The following is a 22,623-nucleotide window of genomic DNA, read 5'->3' on the forward strand; positions in this document are numbered from 1 at the left end:
CTTTACTTGGAAGCGGCATAACCTATTATACAAAGTTTGAAAAACGCAGGTTTTAAATCTATCTATTTCGTCCAGGCCCACTCCCCCAAGGAGGGACCCCTAGTGTGATTAGAAACTGAGGGGAAACATTGAAGCCTGAGCAGGGCAGACAGTGGTAGTGGTTACCACATCAATCTGAGTTCTCAGCAGTGAAAGATCCGAAGTGGCTTAACCACCGCCTCCCACCCAGGTTAAAAGTAATGGTAATTAACCGATTTCTAAATAAAACCACGCAAACTTGCTGTGTGCAGAACCTTTGAAGCCACCCCCCCTCCTCCTTTCACTCTCCTTTATTTCACTGAAACAGATGAGAAAGCTGAGCCTTAACAGGAGAGGTCACAATGAACGGCGAGGGCTCCCCATCGAAGGACAATGACCCAATGTCACGAGCACACGGGCGCCAAGGTCATCCTAGGTGTGACACTGGCTTCCACCTGCACCACTGAATCAAAAGTATACAAAGACATCACAAGCAGGGACAGGCCCAACAAAAACGATTAAATCAGCAAACCAAAAGTGCCATAAAAAATCCCAATTTACCTTTACAATCAAGGTGTGAAGGTCAACTTCAAGTCTGCAAAACAATGTGGTTTATGATGCGGCCTACAAGGTTTCTCGACTTGTTTACTACCCGTCATCAGTCACAAGGGCAAATCCCCTCGATGCATCAGACAGTTTCATCTTTACAGGGCACCGCTCACGACAGACCCCCCTCACCCCTCACCCTTCAAACAGACATTTCAAAGAGCAAACAAAGACAAACGAGTACCTTGCTGCAGAATAGGGTCTGGCTTGAAGTTTCGGAAGATGCTCTGGGGAGAGAACACAGTCACCTGTTAAACTGCTGTAAATCACCCTGCGATTAAACGTAAAACACATCTTCAAGAGGGAAGCAAAGAACAGAAATATATTAGTCATCCAGGGGTGAGCACACAGGAGCGAGGCCTCGCGCGAGTGTCTTTATGAGGCTCCGACGGTGACTTGTAATTCCTTTTTAACACAAGGCAGAGGCTGTTGTGTTCTTTATAACACAGGGAGCTCTCTTCCCCCAAAAATCTAAAGTCCTTGGTCTCTTGCTCCTCCACTGAAAGACTACAGTAACAGATATGCAGGAAAATGCTCAACGAGAAGTGCAAAATGAAAGCATATCAATTGGACACAATTATCTGTAAATCACATGTTCACAAGCATGTGCTGCAGGCTTCCACGAAATTCAAAGTTAGTATTACATTTCCTCATTTGGGTTATTTTCCTGCACGTCTGCGACTCATTTTGGCCTGGACACCAAATGGCAGGGGTCGTATTTAGATTTTTACACACTTCAACTTTATCGAAAATGTTTCACATTTTCTAAATGAAAATTACACACATTTTCTAAGGAAGGAAAACACAGCTTGGATTGAAAAAAAACATCAATATAAAAAATTGTGCTAAAACATTCAGCGACCGACAGATGCCTTGGAATGATGGAGAAACATTTCTTGGGTGTCACACAGACTTATCAGTCACTGAGCTTGACAAACATGCAACTATAGGGGATGATTAAGTTGCTGTAAACTTGGAAATAAGGACCACTAGGGTGTCATAAAAGATAAACACACATCTGACTTGGATGACACACCATTCACTCAAATTACATCACTAGCATAAAAGAGAGGTTGCCGATAGGGTGAAAGTTTCGGGATTTTCTTTATTGAAGACTGTTTTTTTTTAGGAGCTGCGCTACATTACTACACCTGAATGCGGCTAGGGGGGTTGCTAGTAGCAGGGAGGTTCTTTCGAAGCTCAGCTGGTTTGGGTTAATACTGCAACCTGTAGAATCTTCGCATTTCCTCTATATTCACAGCACTTACCTAAGAGGAGGCTCAAGGGCGGTGTGCAACTTGGGAAAGCATGAAGTAGGTCCAACAAGCAGACACTGGGGTCTCTTATGAATCGGTTGTAATCAGCAGCTCCTTGTTTGCTGCAGAGCTCTTGCAGTCTCCTCTTTTCTGTAGCATTAGATGTATGTTCTAGAAGGGCTCGCACGAATGCCTGGGGACCAAAACAAGACAACAACCTTTGATGAGTTTAGGAAATCTTTTTCAAACCAACCAGGTGTATGTTATTTTGTCTGTGAAATATGAACGGTGGTAGATTGTCTTAAACCCTTCAGTTCTGGGGGTGTTCGCACTTCTCGGTGTTGGAGGTTTTGTGCGAAACCTTTCAATGGGTTGTTCAAACATATGTACCCACCTCTTTGGTCTCTTGGATTACCCGTACAAACTGTATGCTTATTTCAACACACTAAGGGCTAGTATTGATGCAAACCTACATCATATCTCATTGCAGCCTGGAGATATCATGAAAAATGTGTATATATTCATTTTCTAAAAATAACTTTTTAATCATTATTTTGTTACATTCCTTAAATTGGCAAACATAAATCTCGGAGCGCTAACTAAGGATGTGCTGTCCTGAATGCCTGGAGTCAGGAAATATCAAATATGTGTGGGGTTTCCTAGAGAACCTAGTCTGTGCAATTAAGCCACCAGACCCAGCCAGGCAGGTGGCTCAGTGGACTAATGCATCCACTGCAGGGCCTGTGTTCAACCTCATGGTCACAGGTTCAAATCCTGGCGGGTCCACTCAGCCTTTCATTCAACCGAGGTCACAAGGAGACGTATTTACATAGTATATAGCTAAACATTCGTAAGGCAAAAGAAGGTCATGGTCTACAGTAATATATCTATTGTTTCTTTAATTTTTGGTTTATTGACCCCACATTTCTATGCTCCTTGTATCATGGGTGCATGGAAAGAGGGTTATCCAGACCCATCTTGTACTAGATGGTGATCGCTAAATGTTAACACAAAAGAGCACCGGTGCACATTCCAGTGGTCAGGGGGTTGGAGAGGAGAATAACCGGAGTATGTCCTCCCTGGGGATAACTATTCACAAAAAAGACTCCAATAACACTATATCAGAACAAGATGTCTGGTAGTGTAATATTTGAGGAAGACTACACTAACAGTGGTATTGAGGTTTGTGCACTTACCCACTAAAGTTATAAGGCCATGCTAATCATGTCCGTGTGTCTTGGGGGAGGAAACTAGTTCTCTTTAGTTACCCTCGAACACCCTAGTGGTGTCATGCTTCATCATCGGGTCACCCCGACTCCTAAAAGTCGAGGTGGGCTCAACCACAGTATTGGGTAGCTCTTCAGATAGATGAAAAGGGGGGACGGGGGCCTAAAGATTAAAACACCTCAGTCAGACCCCTGGTTTCCCTTTATTCTTGGGTCTGGCTGGGTCAATAAAAATCTAAAAAGGCGGGTCTCTTTGGGTTTTAAGGGTCCTAAGACCCTAGTGCCGACATGTTTCAGTCCACAGGGGCCATAAAGGTCCAGGACTTTCTTCAGGGCTGGAAATGAACCCCCCTCTCTATGTGTACGGAATTAAGGTTTGGGTGTAGATCTTTCTAGCCGAGTGGGTAAGTGCACAATCCTCACTACCACTGTTAGTGTAGTCTTCCTCAAATATTACACTACCAGACATCTTGTTCTGATATAGTGTTATTGGAGTATTTTTTGTGAATGGTGATTGCTAAATGTCATTTTACTCATCCGTCAACACCTTCTAAAAGAGACAGGAAAAGAATGAAGAGGTTGCAGATGCAAGTAGAACATGTATTAATGCTGTAATTCAGGACTGAAGTGCTCGCCCGGGACAAAGTTTGCTTGGCTAGGAGTGGATTTTGTGGGAGAGTCGTCCAACATCCAATAAAATAAGAGACCTTGCTTTAAAGAAACAAGTATGTCTAAATAACATGCATCAAAAGATCATTCTAAATTGGAGATCTCAGTATAAATTAGCTGGACCAGCGTGCCTTTTGTTATATGGCTTTAAACTCTGGGTGCCAGACTTCCCTCACCCTGATTGGCTGTCCGGGAGAACGTGCTCAACAAAAAAAACATTTATCTATGGTAACACCATACCTCTGTGTGCTGGTATATAGGAGCCACGCATTCGTGCTGACGTCAGTTTCTTTCAAGTCTATCCGTGCCTCTCAGATACAGAGCCCCAATAGCAAACTGGTTGTGACAAGTGTGCAGATTCTTAGACTTTGGATTTTATCTATCAATAAGATCCCATCACATAACGGGGAAAATGGGAAGGCCAATGAAGAGTTTGCAGCTAAATAGAGTCTTTACTAGAAAGAGTATAATTAAAGGTAAGCAACTTGTTCTTCAGAAAGACTTCTAGCCGCAGTTTCCTTACATTTTGAATAGATACCAAAGCAGTATTGATTAGGAGGTGGGTATGTGAATAGACTCAAATCAAATGTCCTGCGGGACCAAGCAGGCAAAATGCCCTTCTGGGTGAACTTGAATATCCAGACAATAGTGCTTTGTGAATCTATGGAGGGATGCCCATGTAGTCACCTTGAAAATGTCCAGGACAGGCACTTCGCATGCCAATGCAGTGAAAGCAGCTGTGGCACTGGTAGAAGGAGTATGCCGTCCATCTGGAGGCTGCTTTTTGACCAGTGCGTAGCAGATCTTAATGCAAAGCTCAATCCAGATAGGGATGGTTCTCTTCTGTACATCCTTGCCTTTTTCGCTGAAGAAAACCACAACGAGCTAATAATCTACTAAGTGTGTTTTTTGGTACAATCAATATAAAAGCTTAGAGCTCTCCCAAGATCTAAACAGTGGAGTCTCCTCTCCTCCTCAGCAGGGTGAGACGGAGTATAGAACACCAGCAAAGAAATGTTTTGACCTAGATGGAACAGCATTACAACTTCTGGCAAGAAGAATGCCAGTGTACGCAAAAACAGCGTGTCTGGGAAGAAGGTTGTATATGGCGGGTTGACACAGAGAGCCTGAAGCTCACTCGCTCACTGTGCTGATGTTATTGGAACAAGGAATCCAGGAAGATGAGAAGCCATAAGAGACTGCTGTGAAGTGGCTCAAAAGGAGTGCATGTCAGATATGTCATGACCGAGTTAAGACTTTACTGTGGCATGACAAACGCAAAGGGAGAGGGAGGATAACAATGTAGTACACTTAAAAAAAAATCCCATAAAAACAGGAGACTTCAACAATGAGAGCTGATTTGGCACTCGTAAAAAAGCCGAAGGAGCCATAAGGTACTCCTTTAACGGTGACAAGAGCAAAGCAGGGGGTCTATCTGCTCCGTACCACACCAAGCCACATATTTGTAATAACAGGTGTATACAGTTTTTATCAAGGGACAACTGGCTGACAGGATGACATCTACCACCTACAGAGGATGGCCGAAGGGGTTCAGTTGTCACAGCTCAATCTCCAAGCATGAAGGTTCAGATTGAGAAGGCCGGGGTGCAGAACCCTGCCCTGCGGCTGCTACAGCAGATCCTGCCAGAATGGCAGCCTAAGCGGAGGACAGATGCTCATGCCCAGGATTTCTGAATACCAAACCTTCCATGCCCAATCTGGAGCCACTAAGATGAATGGAGCCCAGTCAGTCCTGATTTTCTTGAAAACTCAAGGCAGGAGTGGTATCAGTGGAAAGGCATAGATGAGTACAGAATTCCACTTGAGGCAGAATGAGTTTCAGTGCAAGTAACATATTCCAAAAGGCAAGAGTGCTGACATTGTACATTCTCTGTGGTGGCAAACGGATTGAGCCAAGGTTCTCCCCATTCACAGAAGAGACCTTGTAGTACCTCCTGGTGTAACTGCCACTCGTGATCCGCTAGCGCGAAGGCTGAGTTTGTCTACACAGATGTTCAATGACCCTATAAGGTGGTTCACCATCAGAAAAAGTTCTTGGTAGTCAAGCCATTTCCACAAGCGTAGAGCCTCCTAGCACATAATCTGTGACCCCCACCCTCCCTGTTTTTGCAGCACCGTATGGTGGTAGTGTTCTCATCCGGTAAGTACACATGTACCCGTTTCCTCTTGATGGACAGATGGAAGACTTTCATAGCCAAGTGGCTGTCCTTCTGGTCCAGCAGTCTGATACTGAGCCAGGACTCCACCACAGACCAAAGTCCTCTGATCTCCACCTCTCCCAGATTGCCACCCCAACCCAGAAGCGATGCATAAGTCACCACTGAAAGTCCATGGAGTGCAAAATAATGATGGACTGGGATGTCACCCCGAGTATTTACCAGTAGCGGAGATTAATTCAAGCATTCCTTCCATCACTTTTGCATATTTTAGGTAGATGGAAATAGGCATCCTGTAGATCCAAAGCCACCAACCAGTCTTCTGGGTTAGGCGCAGACGAGACCTGCACCTGCGTAAACATTCTGAATCTTTCCTTGTGAAGGAAGAAGCTGAGAGGGTGCAAGTGTAAAATAAGACGAAGGCACTTCTTAGGCAACAGGATGTAGCGGGAATAACAACCACGACCTACTTCTTGTATGCACCTTTGACCAAAAGGGCTTGCATTTCCTGCCACAAAACAGATAGATGGTCCTCCATCGGATGTTGGGGGAATGAGGTATGGTGCAGCGGTGTGGAAAGGAAGGGGAGGGCATACCCCTTCAGAACAATTTGCAGGACCCACCTGTTTGATGTTATGGACTGCCAAACCGTTAAGAATCGACAAATCCAGTCTCCCACCAAGTGGCTGTGCTCGTCTAAGGGCACACTAAAGGGAATTGGTAGGTGGGCCTGCAAGGGGAGGGAGTGGAGTGAGTGGTCTGCTAACACTGACCCTGACTGAGGGGGCAGTGGACACCACAGCTTCATCCATGAAACTGATGGGCACCTTGTTGAGGTTAGGTTATGTTATGCAGATTTGTAGAGAGCACTATCAGCTGGGAGGGTATCTTGGCGCTGAGTAGGTCTGAATCTAGGCACACCAAGGGCCTAGTGAGACTACTCAAATAGTCAGTACTTCAGCTTCTTGCGGAATTGAAGAGGTGAGGCGGAGGCTCCAATGTTTAGTAGCAGGTCATTCCACACTTTAGGAGCGATGTTGAAGATTTGACTGCTGGATCTAGCTTCTGTATGCATGGGATATGTGCAAGTAGGAGATCAGACGAGCAAATGTCAGGAAGGTTTGTGAAAGCAGATGAGATTGTTGAGGTATGCTGGGTCAGCGTTATGCAGTGCCTTGAAAGTGTGGCGAAGGAGTTTAAATTATGTTAGTTTGTGAACAGGCAGCCAGTGAAGCTCCTTCAGGTGAGGTGTGCTGCGTGGGAAGTTAAAAGTGATTCTGGCTACCGAGTTCTGAATGTTCTGCAGCCTTCTTGTGAGTTTTGTGTTGATCCCGGCATAGAAGGTGTTCCCATCGTCCAGCTTACTTGTGACCAGGGCATGCATGACGGTTTTCTGAGCACTGATTGAAAGCCATTTATTTAAAAATCTTCATCAGCATCTTCAGGTTATGGAAGCAAGAGGCAGTAGCGGAACTGACTTGGGCGGTCAGGGCGAGTGCGCCGTCAAGGATGATCCGGAGTTTTTTTGGAGTGGGTGGATGTTGATCCTAGCTCTGTTAGCAACCAGATGAAGTCCCATGGTGATGTGCTCTTCCCAAAGATCACAGATTATGGCCTTGTGGGTGTTCAGCTTAAGACAGTCTTTATCTAGTGGGCGATTTCAGTCATGCAGGAATTGAATTTGATCCCGGTACTGGGGGTCTAGTCCGTGAGGTAGAGAATGAGTTGTGGGTCATCGGCGTAGGAGAGGACGTTTAGATTGTGAGAGCTGATGATGATGGCTAGCGGGATGATTTAAGCATTCAAGAGGGTCGGGCTCAAGGAAGATCCTCTAGGAACTCAGCAGATGAGGTTGCGGACGTCCAAGGTGTACGATGCCAGGTTGACTGACTGGTCCATTATGGTCAGAAAGGTGCAGATCCGCCGGAGTGCATGTCATTGGATATGAGATGTAATGTAGGCGTTGGATGAAGAAGGGGTGGGAGGCTGTGTCAAATGCCTTGGAGAGGTCCAAGAGGATGAGCACTGCAGTTTCTCCTCTGCCCAGAGTCCTGTAGATGTAATCCGTGGCAGCGATAATGGCAGTTTTCATGCTGTTGTTGGTCTGAAATCAGACCGAGTGGACTCGAGAAGTCGGTAGTCGCTACGGTAATCAGTCAGGTGCCTGGTGATTATTTTCTCTAAGGCCATGGCTGGGAATGGTAGCAAGGGAGATCGGTTAGTAGTTGGTGAGCTTTGAAGAATCCACAGAGGGTTTCTTTAGCAATAGGAGGACGGTTGCATTGGATTGATTGACGGTACAGGATGCTTCTGCCAAAGACATGAAAGGAGCCATAGAGCTGATGTGGTTGGCGACGTACAACAGATCAGCCCAGGGAGCATGCTGTGGCCCTACTCTTCTTGAACTTCTCTGGGGCAGAATCTGCCTTGTCCCCAAACAGGTAAGTCTTGTCAAAAGGCATGTCCACGAGGAATGACTGGACATTGCCTAAAAAAAGGTGGACTACAGGAAAGCACAGAAGTGAATGGAGACACTAGTGCCAATGTCCACCAGATGGAATCAGTGGAGTCCAAGTCACAACGAATTGTGGACTTGGCCGCTTCAAGACTGTCTTGTATAACTTGGGCATGTACAGACCATTGATGTTCAAGAATACCTGGGAGGACCCGAGCCATTGAATCCTACAGGGCCTGGGAATAGTGCTCCCAGATCAATCTAGCATTCCCTGATCTAAGAGCCAAGCATGTGGATGAGAAAACTCTATTTCCAAACATCTCCACCCATTTTGACTTCCTTTTGGGGGGAGTAGTTGGAAATGGGTTGTCCTGCTTGTAGATGCCTGTAGCACAAAGTTTCAGGGGAGGGATGCTGAGATAAAAACACAGGGGGGCCCAGGCCAGGGTAGTAGTGTCTTGCGATCTGGTAGTTGACTGAGGGCCCTGAGCAAAGTTTGTGTCATGAGCCTAACAAGGTATCCATTAGTATCTCACAGAAAAACATGAAGGGTTAAGTGGAGGTTTGCCTTAGCTAGAGGTCTTTTGTCAGGACACTGCTCTTGACCTCCAAGGTGGGGAGCTGGAGGTCAAGGACTTCGGCCACCCTACACATCACATTGGCATAGGAAGCAATCTCTTCAGTTGCAGGACCAGGGGGAGAGAGGAGCTCCGACTCAGCTCTAGGTATCACGGCCACTGCCTTCTTGTAGATCATAATAATTCTCATCATGTGTTGGACCTGGCCCTCTTGGCAGGGTCATCCCTGAACTTTTTGCCTTCCTCTAATATTCTCCCTGACCTGTTTTTGTTGGTTTAATGACTCTGGGCACTTTACCACTGCTGACCAGTGCTAAAGTGCATATGCTCTCCCTACTATAAAAAGTATATGCGATTGATTTCTATGATTGGTTCATTGGATTTACTGTCAGTCCCCAGTAGAGTGCACCAGGAGTGCCAGGGCTTGTAAATGCCAACACTGCTAGTGGGCCTGCAGCGCTGGTTGCGCCACCCACAGAAGCAGCCTTTTAAAAATGTGTTTAGGGTCTGCCATTGCAAAACCTGCATGCAGTCTGGTACTGACATGCTGGCTGGGCAAGTGCACACACTTGCCAGCTTCTAAACCTTCCCTTTACTTCATATGAGTCACCCCTATGGTAGGCCCTAGGGCAGGGTGCATTGTAAGCATAAGGTAGGACAAGCCCTGATGTGTGTGGCATGTCCTAATAGTGAATTACAGCCATTTTCGTTTTTCACTATTGTAAGGCTACCTGTTCTCATAGGCCAGAATGGGCTGCTGGAATTATTACACTCTATAATCCCAGCAGGCTCAGGGAACATGGTGGAAGGTCAAGTTTAGTATCAATATCCTGTGTTTGCAAATGCTACTTTTAGAAAGTTAGCATTTGCTTGCCTAACCATTTCAGCCCGCCTCTGCCAGGATGTGTATCTGCTGTCTGGGTTGTGTGAGTGACAGGGCTGGGGGATGACAGGAGGTGAATAGAGGGATTACACCAGAGAGAGTGGTGGGAGTGCCCCTTGACTCTGAATAGGGCTGTGCTCTGCCACCACAATGCTGGCTCCAACTCCTGGAGAGCGACTGATGACTCTGCCCGACACCTAGCCCAGGAAGAGGGAAGACTGACAACAAAGTGCTCCAGTGCTGAAAAGGATTATGCAAAGACCCCCTGGCCTGAAAAGACAAAAGAAACTGACTATAAATGTAGGAGCCCTGCTCCTAAGAAATCAGATCCAGTTTTACCACAACGAACCTCTGCCCAACTGGAAGGACCCAAAGAAAAGCTGAAGGCCTGGCCTGCAGTGGTGCCTTGCTGAGGAAGGAGAGGAGAAGACCAAGAAGCACTTTACTGAATTGTGCTCTAAACTATCTCCAAGGGCTTGACTGAGCTTGCCCCCTGAATTGAACCCCAGGACTAGTGGGTTCCTTGTGCCTCTGCAAACAGAGCCGTGTGTTTCCTCCCGCCGGAGTCGAGACTGCGCCCCCCCTCACCCCCTCCTAGAGCCGTGACACTCTGGAGCGCCCCACCCTTCTGCCCATTGAGAGCCTCGCTCTGCCAGAGCCGCTCTCTGCCCCTCGGGTCAGGCCGCCCGCTCCTCTGTCACCTCGCTCGTCATTGGAGTGTCTGGAGTGCTTTCTTCTCCCTCCCACCGGAATCGTGGTCGAACGAGCGCACTCTAAAGCCTGGACGGCCGCCCGTGCGCTGCAAACGCACCGGTCCGCCCCGCTGTGTCTTCCGACCTCTGGAAGAGGCCGCGCCGCACCCCCAAGGGACTCGCCACCTGTACAGCCTGTACCGGAGGCCCCGTGCCCACCGCCGTCTGGAAACCACCCGCCGTCCACAGACCCCAAGGTACGTCTGTACTTCGAAGCGCACTGACATCCTAAGACGCGTCCGCCTGCCAAGGAGACTGAGTAAAGAAACGGACGTTGCGTCCTTCCAAGGTACGAGACTGCACACACCGGGCTCGGGGCCTGCAACGTTTTCTTTCCCCGTGACAACTGTGCGCTTCACCTTGCTCCAGTACGCGCCTACCTGCCCGCCTTGACCGCCGACAGCGTAAGGTGCGTACCCCGCCTGTGAAATTGCGAGAAGCGGGGAGTCAGCAGGACTCGCTTCCCTGCCCGTACGACGCGCAGAGAGGTGCTACGAAGCACACAACCTGCACAGGTCGCGCCCCAGTGCTTGAAAATAGTGCCCAAAGTGTGGAAGAACAGTTCTGAGATAATAAGGACTAAATGGAAGCACCCTAAAGTAATTTGAAACTAAGAAGAACACTTGCCATTGTTTTATACCTCGTGGTCCCAATTTTAAAATGTTATAAAAGGTATTGTGATAACTTGCCTGTATATATATAATTTTACATAAAGTCTACGTATTTTTATAGAAATACCGCCTGGTGTCCATGTGTGGGGGATTCAGTGGATTTACTGTGTGTGATTGCAAATGCTTAACTGACAGCGCTCCTGAGACTAGCCTTGACTGCTCGCGCCACGCAACCTAGAGGGTGAGCAGAGGTTATTCTTGAGGGGTAATTCCCTTGCCCTGACTTAGAGGAGAGGGTCCCTGCTTGTCACAAGTACATACCTGTGCCAACCAGAGACCCCCAATTCTAACATCATGGTACCACTGTCCAATCTCATCAGCCACAATTTAATCTTTGTCCAAATCCATGCCAAATAAGGAACACAACTCCCTTGTGGAGGCGGCAGATCAAGTAGAGGAAGTGGTACCTTGGCAGCTGCCAGGTGTGGCCTCTGGCAAGGTGGAACCGGTGCTGACTTGAAGTCACACAAAACAATTGGTAACTCCTCTTTCAGCGTTGACTGAGTCGGCAATGGCGTCAATGTGCCAGGAAAAGGCATGGAGGTTGAGTCGGAACTCGAGCCAGAGGCGGGGCCCGTGATGGGCTCAGACGGATGTATGACATTACAACGCATGCTTTTACATCGCATGCCTTTACAACGCGGTATTTACAACGAATACCTTTAAAATGCATAATGCTTTTAGGCGCTGGATAGTGAATTGTTTAATTTACTATTCCAACTTCAGTCCCCGTGGATAGTAGGGAAGGTGTTGGATAGTACATTAAACCCATTCCCTATCCTAGAGCGCCCCCCAGTGCAATGCGTTGTAATGGTTTGCGTTGTAAAAGTTGCGTTGTAAAGGCACTGCGTGGTAAAAGTTGCGTTGTAAAGGTTGTTTACCGCTCAGACGGTCCAACTGGCACCTCGGGCGAACCCGCAGGCAGCATTCCAGCTATAGAGCCACTCGGTTCCATGGAGCCCGAAGGCATGCCAGAGCAAGTCAGCAGAATCTGAAGAGTCGAGATAGTCTCCAATAACGATCAAATTCGGGAGTGAGATCAAATGTAAATGTAAATGTAAATGTAAATGTACAGGAATTTATATAGCGCAAATCACCAAGCGGTTTCTAAGCGCTTGCTTAGGGAACCCGTCCTGGTATTCCCCTGTGAGATAACGCCGGTAGGGTATCCACAAGGTGAAAGCCAGGCATCCCGCCGCGAGGGGCCGTTGTGGAGATTAAGCAAGCTATTGCCCAGAGTCACAGAGTGTGAACCCGTGAATCGAGTAGGCACCGGAGCGAGAATTGTCGAGTCCATGGACATTTTAGGACTCAAGACCCCGCCGAGCCGGGGAATTGAACCCTGGTCCCGGGCTGACCTCTGCTTCCAGGTCTGCCTTCTCTAACCAGTGAGCCACACTTCTCCACTAGATCAAGATGGATAGAGTCGCCCTGCGCCTTCTCAGGAGAATATGAATGGCAGGAAGGAGCATAGTACCACTTCTGGTTCTTTTGATTTTCTTCACCTTACCAAACGACTTTAATCTAGACAAAGACAGACTTCTGGAAAGACTCTGTGTCTTTTGGAATGGGACCGAACTTTTAACTTGAATCGGTCTGGTCACTGAGTTTTTCAGTGCTTGGCAATGTGGAGTTTAGCCTCATGGTTTCGTATGGCCTTCGAGTTCGCTTATGTGGGCATCACTGCAGGTCAAAGAGTCGTGACTGTGCTCCAGAAACCACAGGCAAATCTGATGTGGATCTGTCATATACAGGGCACAAGTCCTAAAAAAAGAAGTGGGGGGACGCTGTCACCGGAAGTGAGGTCACGGCAGGAAGTGACGTCACGAAAGGTGGCTTGCATCATCGGGCTCATTGCCCCCCTTCACTCACCCCTTAGATGCGATTGCATCTGAGAAGATCTTTTGACTGGGTGTGAGTGTTTGATTGGTTCTGTTGCTCCGTCCATCACCACCCCCTTTTGTACCGCTTTTGGCTCCCAAACGTGTGGCAGGGTATGCTCAGACGTGAGTCCCTTGCTCACTTTGCCACTGGATTCAAGCAAGCCGGGCTGAAGACGGCTGGAATGCCAGAAACCGGTCCTCGGAAGCTTGTTTCCGGTCCAGGGAAGGCATGGCTTGGCAGTTCGGGCTGGACTGTTCCCATGAGGCACAGGGTCAGACTGATTTGCATATAGCCATGTCTGAACTGGGGTGGCAGAGTGGGCTAAAGAACGGTGATGGATCAAACCCAGATCTTTTGACTGGGTGTGAGTGTTTGATTGGTTCTGATGCTCCGTCCATCACCACCCCCATTTGTACCGCTTTTGGCCGCCAAACGTGTGGCAGGGTATGCTCAGACGTGAGTCCCTTGCTCACTTTGCCACTGGATTCAAGCAAGCCGGCTGAAGACGGCTGGAATGCCAGAAACCAGTCCTCTGAAGCTTGTTTCCGGTCCAGGGAAGGCATGGCTTGGCAGTTCGGGCTGGACTGTTCCCATGAGGCACAGGGTCAGACTGATTTGCATATAGCCATGTCTGAACTGGGGTGGCAGAGTGGGCTAAAGAACGGTGATGGATCAAACCCAGATCTTTTGACTGGGTGTGAGTGTTTGATTGGTTCTGATGCTCGGTCCATCACCACCCCCTTTTGTACCGCTTTTGGCTGCCAAACGTGTGGCAGGGTATGCTCAGACGTGAGTCCCTTGCTCACTTTGCCACTGGATTCAAGCAAGCCGGGCTGAAGACGGCTGGAATGCCAGAAACCGGTCCTCGGAAGCTTCTGGAATGTTAGAACGTGTGGTAGGTTTTAGAAATAAGGCCTTTTGAACTATCGCAGGATCAAACTAGCATGGTACAAGCGGAGATAAAATGCAGATGTACTGCCCAGTAGTACTCCAGGATATTAGAACTTGTCAGCCCACCGCAGTGAAGAAGAGATTGCAGGTTGTTACCCATTTCTTATAAATGCAGCAGGTCACATTGAAGCCATGTGATTTCATCCTGTGGGATTGGAGTAGGGAGAGTCAGAAAGAGATAAAAAGAAACACAAGGTAAGATGTTCATCTTAATCACATTTATCCTCCCTAACCAAGAGATATAAAAAGGCCTCCATCTTCGAAGGTACTCTACAATCATGCAGCGGAGCGGCGGACAATTAGCAGTCATCCAACAAGAGAGTGTTGGTATTAGATTGAGGCCCAGGTATCTGATCGCCACAGGGGACCAGTTAAAAAGGCACTAAACGTGGCAATGCGATTACTTCCATTTTAGGTATAGTCAGATTGAGTATGCTCAATTTGGTCATGCTGACCGTAAAACCTGAGATCGCTACAAAGGAGTCGAGCTAAGACACCACCACTGGAAGGAAGGTGGCAGGGCTGGTTAGTGTAAGAAGCAGGTCCTCTGCAAAGAGGTTCACTTTAGGTATCTGTCCTCCCAAAGGGATTCCCTCAACTGCCTTGGTGCAGCAAATAGTAATGGCTAATGGTTCAACCACCAGGGCAAAAAAAGAGCAGAGAAGGGGGACAGCTCTGTCAGGTGACCTTGCCAAGGGAGATGGGGGTCTGTGGTGTGGCTGTCGACTCCAAACCGTGGCCACCGGAGCCACGTAGGAAGCCATGATTATGTTACAACTGAGACAGCTCTGCACAGCGCACAGTAAAGCCCAGTTCACCCTAACAAATGCCTTCTCCACATCAAGTGACAGAAGGCAAGCTGAGATCTGATGTCGGTGCAGCTGTTCTATCAGGTGGGCCACCTTGTGCACATAATCCGCTCCCTGGCGGTTGTGGATAAATCCCCTCTGCTCAGGGTCTATGAGGCTCAGAAGGTACTGGTCAAGCCTTGAAGCCAAGATTTTTGTATGGAGCTTTGCATCAGTGTTTGAAAGGGCGATGGGTCGATGGGTGGACAAAGCTTTTGGTTCTTATAGGGTTTAAGAATTAAAGAAATCTCTGCCGCAGTCATGGAGGGAGTAAGGCCTGTAACCAACCAGGTGAGGTGTTCGCCCAGATCAGAAAGAAAGAGCCTATAGAAGCTAACCGGGAGGCCATCTGGACCCGGTGTCCTACCCAATAGGAGAGCTCGGAGCGCAAGACGGATTTCCTCCAGAATAGGGGCGTCAAGCTCTTTTGTGAAGCCTGAATGGAGCGGAACCCACTCATATGCTACTAGTCAAGTATGAATGAACTGGTGGGGACATCGTCCAGGTCGTAGAGAGTTTGATAGAAAGCATGGAATTATTTGTGCTTATCATGTTCCCAGATCGCCCAACTCCCTTCTGATTTCTACAGTTTAGCAATGTAGGCCCTGGTCCGTGCCGGACTAAGGAAACAGGCCAGAAGTGCACCCACTTTGTTACCACCCTCAAAGTACCGCTGCTGGTGCGCTAAGAGGGATCGTTTAGCCCTATTCGTCCTGTATGCTCGTAGTTGACCCCAATGGATGGAGAGTTTTCCCTTATTCTGAGGAGTGATGTTTGTCTTAACTTTTCGTTGCGGGGACTTTATATCCCAGATCAAACTGGAGTCAACCACTGTGCCTCACGTCCGAGTGCTATGACTACTGAAGAAACTACTACACCCGTACCAGGGCGTAGGCAGGGAAATGTACCGCCCAGTGTTATGAGCCAAATAGTGATACCTTTACAGATTTATTCGACCTTGTCAGGATCATGAAGTAGCCTGTGCCGGAGGGACCAATGAATGGGCCCCTCTGTGGAAGTGGCTAAATGGGACCATTGCAACTCAACATGGGTGTGATCAGATTTAGAAATGGCCGAAATCTCTGCCGCCTCAAGGGAGGAAAGGAGAGTATGAGTTATAAAACTGTAATCTGTTCGAGAATATCTGGATTGGACATGGGAATAAAAAGTGCAATTCTGCAAATCTGGATGTTTGTAGCGCCACGCATCAATTAGGCCCAAGTCTGCAACCTCTCTTTTCAATTGTGCTGACATGGCCCCTGTGCCCAGGTATGTGTTAGAGCCTCAGTCCATCGTGAGGTCCCAGAACAGATTAAAGTCCCCCGCTACTATTATATCCCCTGTAACTGCTTGAAGCTGTTCCCGCGGAGTTTGGCGAATATAAGCGTTGTGAGCCATGGTCGGAGCGCATATGTATGCATAATGAGTCAGAGTTTACCCCGGTGTAAATGCAGTGTTAAAAAACGTCCCTCCCTTTCCTGCGACACTTAAGTACTATGTGAGCCCACAGCCGATTTACACAATATTACCAATCAGACTCCTTTAGTGTCAGTGTAGGACCAAAGACATATAGGGGATTTGGGATGGGATATTCTAGGTCTGTCAACCCCTCAGAGATTGGTCTCCTGCAAGAGGATTACATCTGGATCATTTTGTAGGATGTAGCCACAGATCTGCGAGCGTTTATTCAGCGAGGTAAGTCCATGTATGTTGGGAGCAGGAGATTGATACAGCTTATTAAGGAAGCCATTGTGTGAGTGCAAGAGCGTGCAATATATACTGAGCTGTGCGCTACCTAAAGGCGTGTCCCTCCTGTGGGAAGAAGTGCATAAGGGACATGTACGGTTGTTTGCGCTATTCCACCAGTACTCACGGTAAAGACACTAGACCTGGAAGTGAAAGGGTGGGATAATCCTGCCCAACATTCGCGTCCGGTACCCACGTAGATCGGCACCAAAGTGTCTGCATCACGTTGGAGGAGTAAAAATCTTGAGAACCAGAACGCTGGGGGAGACCAGCATAGCAGGAGTCAGGTGAGCAGCACAGTCTCAGATGCCTCTCTGGGTCACCCCCCCTTAGCCCCCGATCATCAGAGTGCAGAAAGAAAGTAGTGGCCAGCTTAGAAATGTGTGAAGCGAAGGACAGGTGCCCACCGGCTAATTAATGACAACACTCTCAGAGGGAGTCTGCAACAGAGGAGACTTGAGGATTTTTAACAAGTGTGACAACAAATCCACATAAAAGGCAAAAGGGAATGTTTTTGATGGAGGAGCTTCCATAGGCGATGCCTGCAGTAATTGCCAGCATCCAGAGAAACCTACCAACTCCAAACATTTCTATAAAGCAGAGACTCAGGGGTTCCCTGGTGATTTGGTTTGCATGAATTCCACCATTGGGGTTACCCAGAATACCCTGAAAATGCCAAGGGTGATTTCAATACCCTGCATGTGAATGATTGTTTCAGGAACAGCAGTGCTGCTGCTACAGACTTGCTCTTTCCACGGTGCTGTGACAATTGCTTGGTAAAAGCATGGAGGCTGGACAGAGTGCTCAGACCCAAATGGGGGTGAAGTAATCAACAAAGTGGGTGAGGAACTGGAGGCACTGGAAAAGAGGGGGAGTGAACATGTTGGGGGTTTTGCTTCAACTGCACATTTACTGATAAATGCACACATTCTAGGAAGAACTCACGGCATAACTGATTGAACCCCAGGAAACTTAGATGTACTGTGTACCGCAACTTTGCACATTGTTTTCATAGTACAAACATCATGAATTTGGGGCTAATTAAGTGTTTTCCGGGCTTCACAGTTGAGAGTAGGCTTCATGCCTATTAAGACATAATAATTCAGTAAAACATGCAGTGATTACATGGGTTTCATCATCCGTGCAAAAATAATAAGACATAGTGTCTATCTTGCAGGTTCAATGATTTGAAGGGCTACTCGTTAAGAAATAGGTTTGTTTTTTAAATAAATGAGAAGAGGAATGTCTCCATAACCACAAGCGAAAGCTCAGAAGCAAATGCTGCCTTCTGAGGCAGTGATAGGGACAAGCAGATACTGTGAAACAAAGATGGTGGAAGTCACGCTAAACACATTGATGGCAGATCGGGCCTGATTTAGTCATCCATAGGTGAAGTAAGGGGAGGGACAGCATAGCAGCCATCGCAACTGAGGTCAAACTATACATACTGAACTAGCACAGTTACAGACATAGATGTAATGGATTATTGATTGACAGAAGTATATAAACAACTAGACTGTAAGACTAATAACCCTGACTGGGGGCAGGAGATGTGGCACCTCTCTCAAACATTACTGGACTAGAAAGATAGAAGCAGCCACAACAATGTAAACATCATGGGAGTGCCTGAAGGCCTGGAAAAGAAGGACATGATGAAGTTTGTGGCCAGGACGTTTTGTGATCCAATTTTCACACTGCGTTTGGAATTTCAAACAGTCAACAGGATCTACTCCTGAAACACGACTGGAATACATCATGACCCATCATTGCCTTTTTGAGCATCACCCCCAGGCCAGGCAGGTGATTTGCTTGGCCAAGCAGCAGAATGGCCAATTCAAACATCAGAAACACAACATTTTCATTGCAGCAGATTTTTTTTGTTGAAACATCTACAAAGAGCAGGAAAAATTCTGGGCTTTGCGTCAGAGACGCCGAAAACTGGACATAAGTTATGGGTTGCTCAAACCCAGCACAATGCTGATTATACAAAATAGCAGGAACAAGGAATATGCCAAGCAGGAAAACGTAAAAGAGTTTCTTGACACTTTAGGTGGTCCCGGCATGGATAGAACTCCAAATGGTTTTGAACCTGGGAAGAAAAAGACCCTGAGGCAAAAAGGAGACCTCCGTCAGATAAGGGCTAGTGCTTCCACAGATTGTCAGACTGGAAGCTGTGGTGAGAAGGTGGTTAGAGAAAGACTACTCTGATGATCAAAGAAAGGACAGGAATAATTTGATATCTCCTCAAAGAGCCTGATTTAATTCACACTGGGATGTATAGCGACCTTTGGTGAAATGGCTGTAGATTGTGACATATGTGTCCTCCCGAAGATACTAGAAATATTTACAATCTTCTTTGTTAGTTTGTTTTGTTCCCAATTTCCTTCTTTCCTTCTGTTCATCTTTCAATCTTTCCACTTCCACTCTTTCTTATTCAATTTCCCACGTTTCTGTGATTCATATGTTCTTATATGCTAATACTGCCTTCATTTTACAAAACTGTACTCCATTAGAAAGAGAACTGGGATTAGACGGTAACGCCCACTTATTTATAAGTTATTTTAAAGTGTAATGATCAATCGGTAGGGAGGAGGAAAAAGAGGTCCATTCAGTTTCCCATTACAGTAGTCAGTTTAATCAGAAAGGAGAATGGACACTTGCAGTTATTTTAAAGTGTGCCAGGTTCTGTTATCGTCCCTTTACTGAGGGACGGTATGGTGCCACATTTTGGTACACAGAGACAATAGTGGATTTAGTCCCTGACCCATTATGTTAGACACTTAGTTTGGGAATACAGCCTTATATCTTACCAGTTGTATAGTAAGCTCATTCAGACCTATCACTACACCCTTTGCATCTTAGGAAATGGGCATCTCGATGGTTAAGCACACTATCTACAGAGTTCAGTTACCATGTGCTGTACTACAAATACCAAAGAAGTGGTTATAATTTCTCTGAACAACAATGGCTTGACACATTATATTAAAAAAATAAAAGACAATGACGTATTTGGCTACTATGCATCCTGCAATCACGTTGGTTCAAGCGAATCATTTGTCTCCCTCAGAGGCAGATACATTGAGAAAGGACTGGGTTAGCAGAGTTCTTTACAAATGGGAGTGTATTTATTACCTCAGACTCCAAAACCCCAGCAATGGCCAAGTAAATGTAAAAGATAAGTTTGGAAGGGCCTTATGGTATCCCCAATCTGGAAAAATATCAATGAAGTTAGTTGGAGGTATCAACACTTAAAATTATATTATATAATACTGATGAATTAGTAATATTAAAACTCATGAGTAGCAGTGAACATTATGCACAAAATAGTCGATATAGAATGTTAACAAAAAGTTATGTATTAATCCAATTTTTTTTTATAATTATGTCAATATACATATATACATAGATACACACAAAACCAAAAATACAAACAAAAAATAAATAAGTTTGCAGCAGGACCTTGGACTTCGGCGTTTTCCTTCACTGCCCGGCGCTCTCCTAAACCCTTTGCTGGTAGATTTGTATCGACATTGAGAGGCTCTGATTTATTTCCCTGACTAAGAGGAGCTTGAGCGGGAGCCCGGGACTGCGAGGACCAGCATTCCATCAACTACCCACAGCTGGTGCCTCTTCCCGGGCATGCCCCGCCTTCTTTTTTGCATTTAACCGAGTTCCCATCACGCACCGCGGGACGCGCGCGGGACTCAGCCCGGGGCTAAGCCCGGGCAAAGGGCGGGCCCTCTTAGGCCCTCAGAGGCCGGAAGAGACCGAACCGGGCCCTCTCCCCTAAGATGACATTTTGAACAGTGAGGTACTAAGGCTTGTCCCTAATTTACTGTAGTTGGTATTGTTTATACTGTTACATGTCATTCATAGATACTTGGGCATTGTTATTTGTGACCTACCAGTTCAGTCCGTGAGCACATCTTAGTGATCTCATTTGTGTTCAGGCTTCCATTGAATTAAGTGGTTATAATGTCTTCACCTGTCTGCACCGAACAATCGTTGGTGGGAGGAAGAAATAAACAAGGGACACTAGATAACTATTTCACTAGGACCTTCACAGGAATCGAGAAAGACATTATACTAGCAGAGCGTCGAGCCAAGAGACGTCGCTCTATTGAGCAAATTAAGAACAAACGGTCCTCTCTCGGCCCGCTACACCTAGCCTTGTCTCCACTCCCCAGCACTCACTGTGAAAGTGAGGGGATCGTAGTCTCACCCAGCGATAGTATTCCGTTACTCCTCCAAGACATTACCCCACCGCTGGACATAAATAACGATCTGCTTATAGATCTCTCCTTTTCCCCAGAAAACACGACAAAAAAGGCAGGGGCTTTAGTGGATCCATCATCTTCTGCGGTCGACCTTGCTAATAACTCTACAAAATCTTTAGAAAAATCACGAAGGCAAGGCCCTCCCCCAAAAAGAAGGAAAAAGGGGGGTAATAGATCACAAATTAACAAAAGCAGTTATACTGATCGTGCCAAACTTAGGAGTCCCACATCACACGTGCCAACACCATCTGTCCCATCCACTGATTTACCCCTTCCATTATTAGATCCATTTGGTGTTAATCCAATGGGAAGCATCGAAAAGTTAGTTAGGTCTCTTACATTGCCCTTGGTTGAGAGACTACAAAAAAAGGCCAACAATTGGGGGATTTAGAACATGCAATTAATGAAATTAAAGTGGGAATGAGGGGTTTTGTAGGACCCTCATTGGTGTCCCCAACTATAATGCCTCCCCCTATTTCTAATGCTATTAACCTAACAGGAACTAAATCCACAAACCAATCTAAACAGGAAACTTTAATACTAATGCCCCCCAAAACATCAAGGCCAAAGGAGAAAAGTTGTGACAAAGTGGCCCAGGTCAATGGAAAGCCTAACCCGCCGGTAAAACCTGATAAAACTACTGGCCACGTTGTTGTAGCGAGGCCATATCCCCTAAGAGGCCCAATGTGGAGCTGCCTCCGGAAGCAGTTCCGTTAGTGGTGGTGCTCAGGGGAGTTCCGGCTTTGGAGGGTGGCTCACATGGAAATAATAGCAAAAATGAAAATCAAAACCAACTGAAGAATAAAGTCATATTTTGGCTTAGAAAAAACCGCCCACTCCCTCCAAATGTAAACGGTGAAATTCTACACGTGAGGCGCCTCCCTTGGTTGGGCCCTAGTATAAAGAACATTACGGGGGACATTATTATAATAAATTTCAGAGATACTAGGGCAGTTAGTTACATCTTAGATTGGTTTCCTCCCAATGGCAGTAGCGAAATTACAGCTAGAGATCTGACCTATTTCTACCCTAAAGATATGGTACATCCTATCAATTCCAAGCCCTTAGCTCATTATCAGGAAGACGACGTTAGACCCTTACTTTATCAAGAGGTCTCTCGCACCAGGCCACAATCTGACCATCGAGGCAACTACTTTAGATCCTATTCTCATAATCAGGACGCCCTCTCTAGGTCTCTATATTCACACCAGGTTAATTATCCTAGACCTACTCGTCAATATCAGAACGATCTCGTCAAGTTCCCAGGTGATTACTATTCATTACCATGGAATGATTTTCCTACTTGGGAAGGCAATTTCAATCACCCACCGATAACAGGATCGTTCCTAATTCCTACACAGAATTGTTTCAATATTCTGTCAGGTTTAGATGATATTGAATGACTACCAACTACTTTAACCCACCTAGAGAATTGTAACCCCTGCCCCTTAGACAGGCTGACCATATTTCGAAAGGTTTCTCCAGTTGAGGATAATTGTGGTAGCCCTTCATTCACTATCGATCTTTCAAGTAAGGCCCTGGAAAATTGTGTTATGACTGATGGGCCCTCTAATCAATTACGGGATCCCCCTTTGCTGTCTCAGGGGCAAACTGTGGAGAAGCTTC

At 46.6% G+C, this 22,623-nt stretch overlaps 1 protein-coding gene across 1 annotated transcript in view; it reads right to left on the minus strand.

The window, feature by feature from the left end:
* MTRR (5-methyltetrahydrofolate-homocysteine methyltransferase reductase) overlaps positions 1 to 22,623 on the minus strand; it is a 415,823-nt gene that overhangs the window by 224,902 nt on the left and 168,298 nt on the right. Inside the window, exons 9-10 of the mRNA XM_078687627.1 lie at positions 1,893 to 2,073; positions 809 to 851 (exon numbers count right to left, since the gene is read on the minus strand). Coding sequence (XP_078543753.1) covers positions 809 to 851; positions 1,893 to 2,073 — 224 coding nt within the window. The remainder of the gene's footprint in view (positions 1 to 808; positions 852 to 1,892; positions 2,074 to 22,623) is intronic.

Source organism: Lissotriton helveticus, chromosome 4_1 (assembly GCF_964261635.1).
Source record: "Lissotriton helveticus chromosome 4_1, aLisHel1.1, whole genome shotgun sequence".
In the NCBI taxonomy this organism is placed as follows: domain Eukaryota; kingdom Metazoa; phylum Chordata; class Amphibia; order Caudata; family Salamandridae; genus Lissotriton; species Lissotriton helveticus.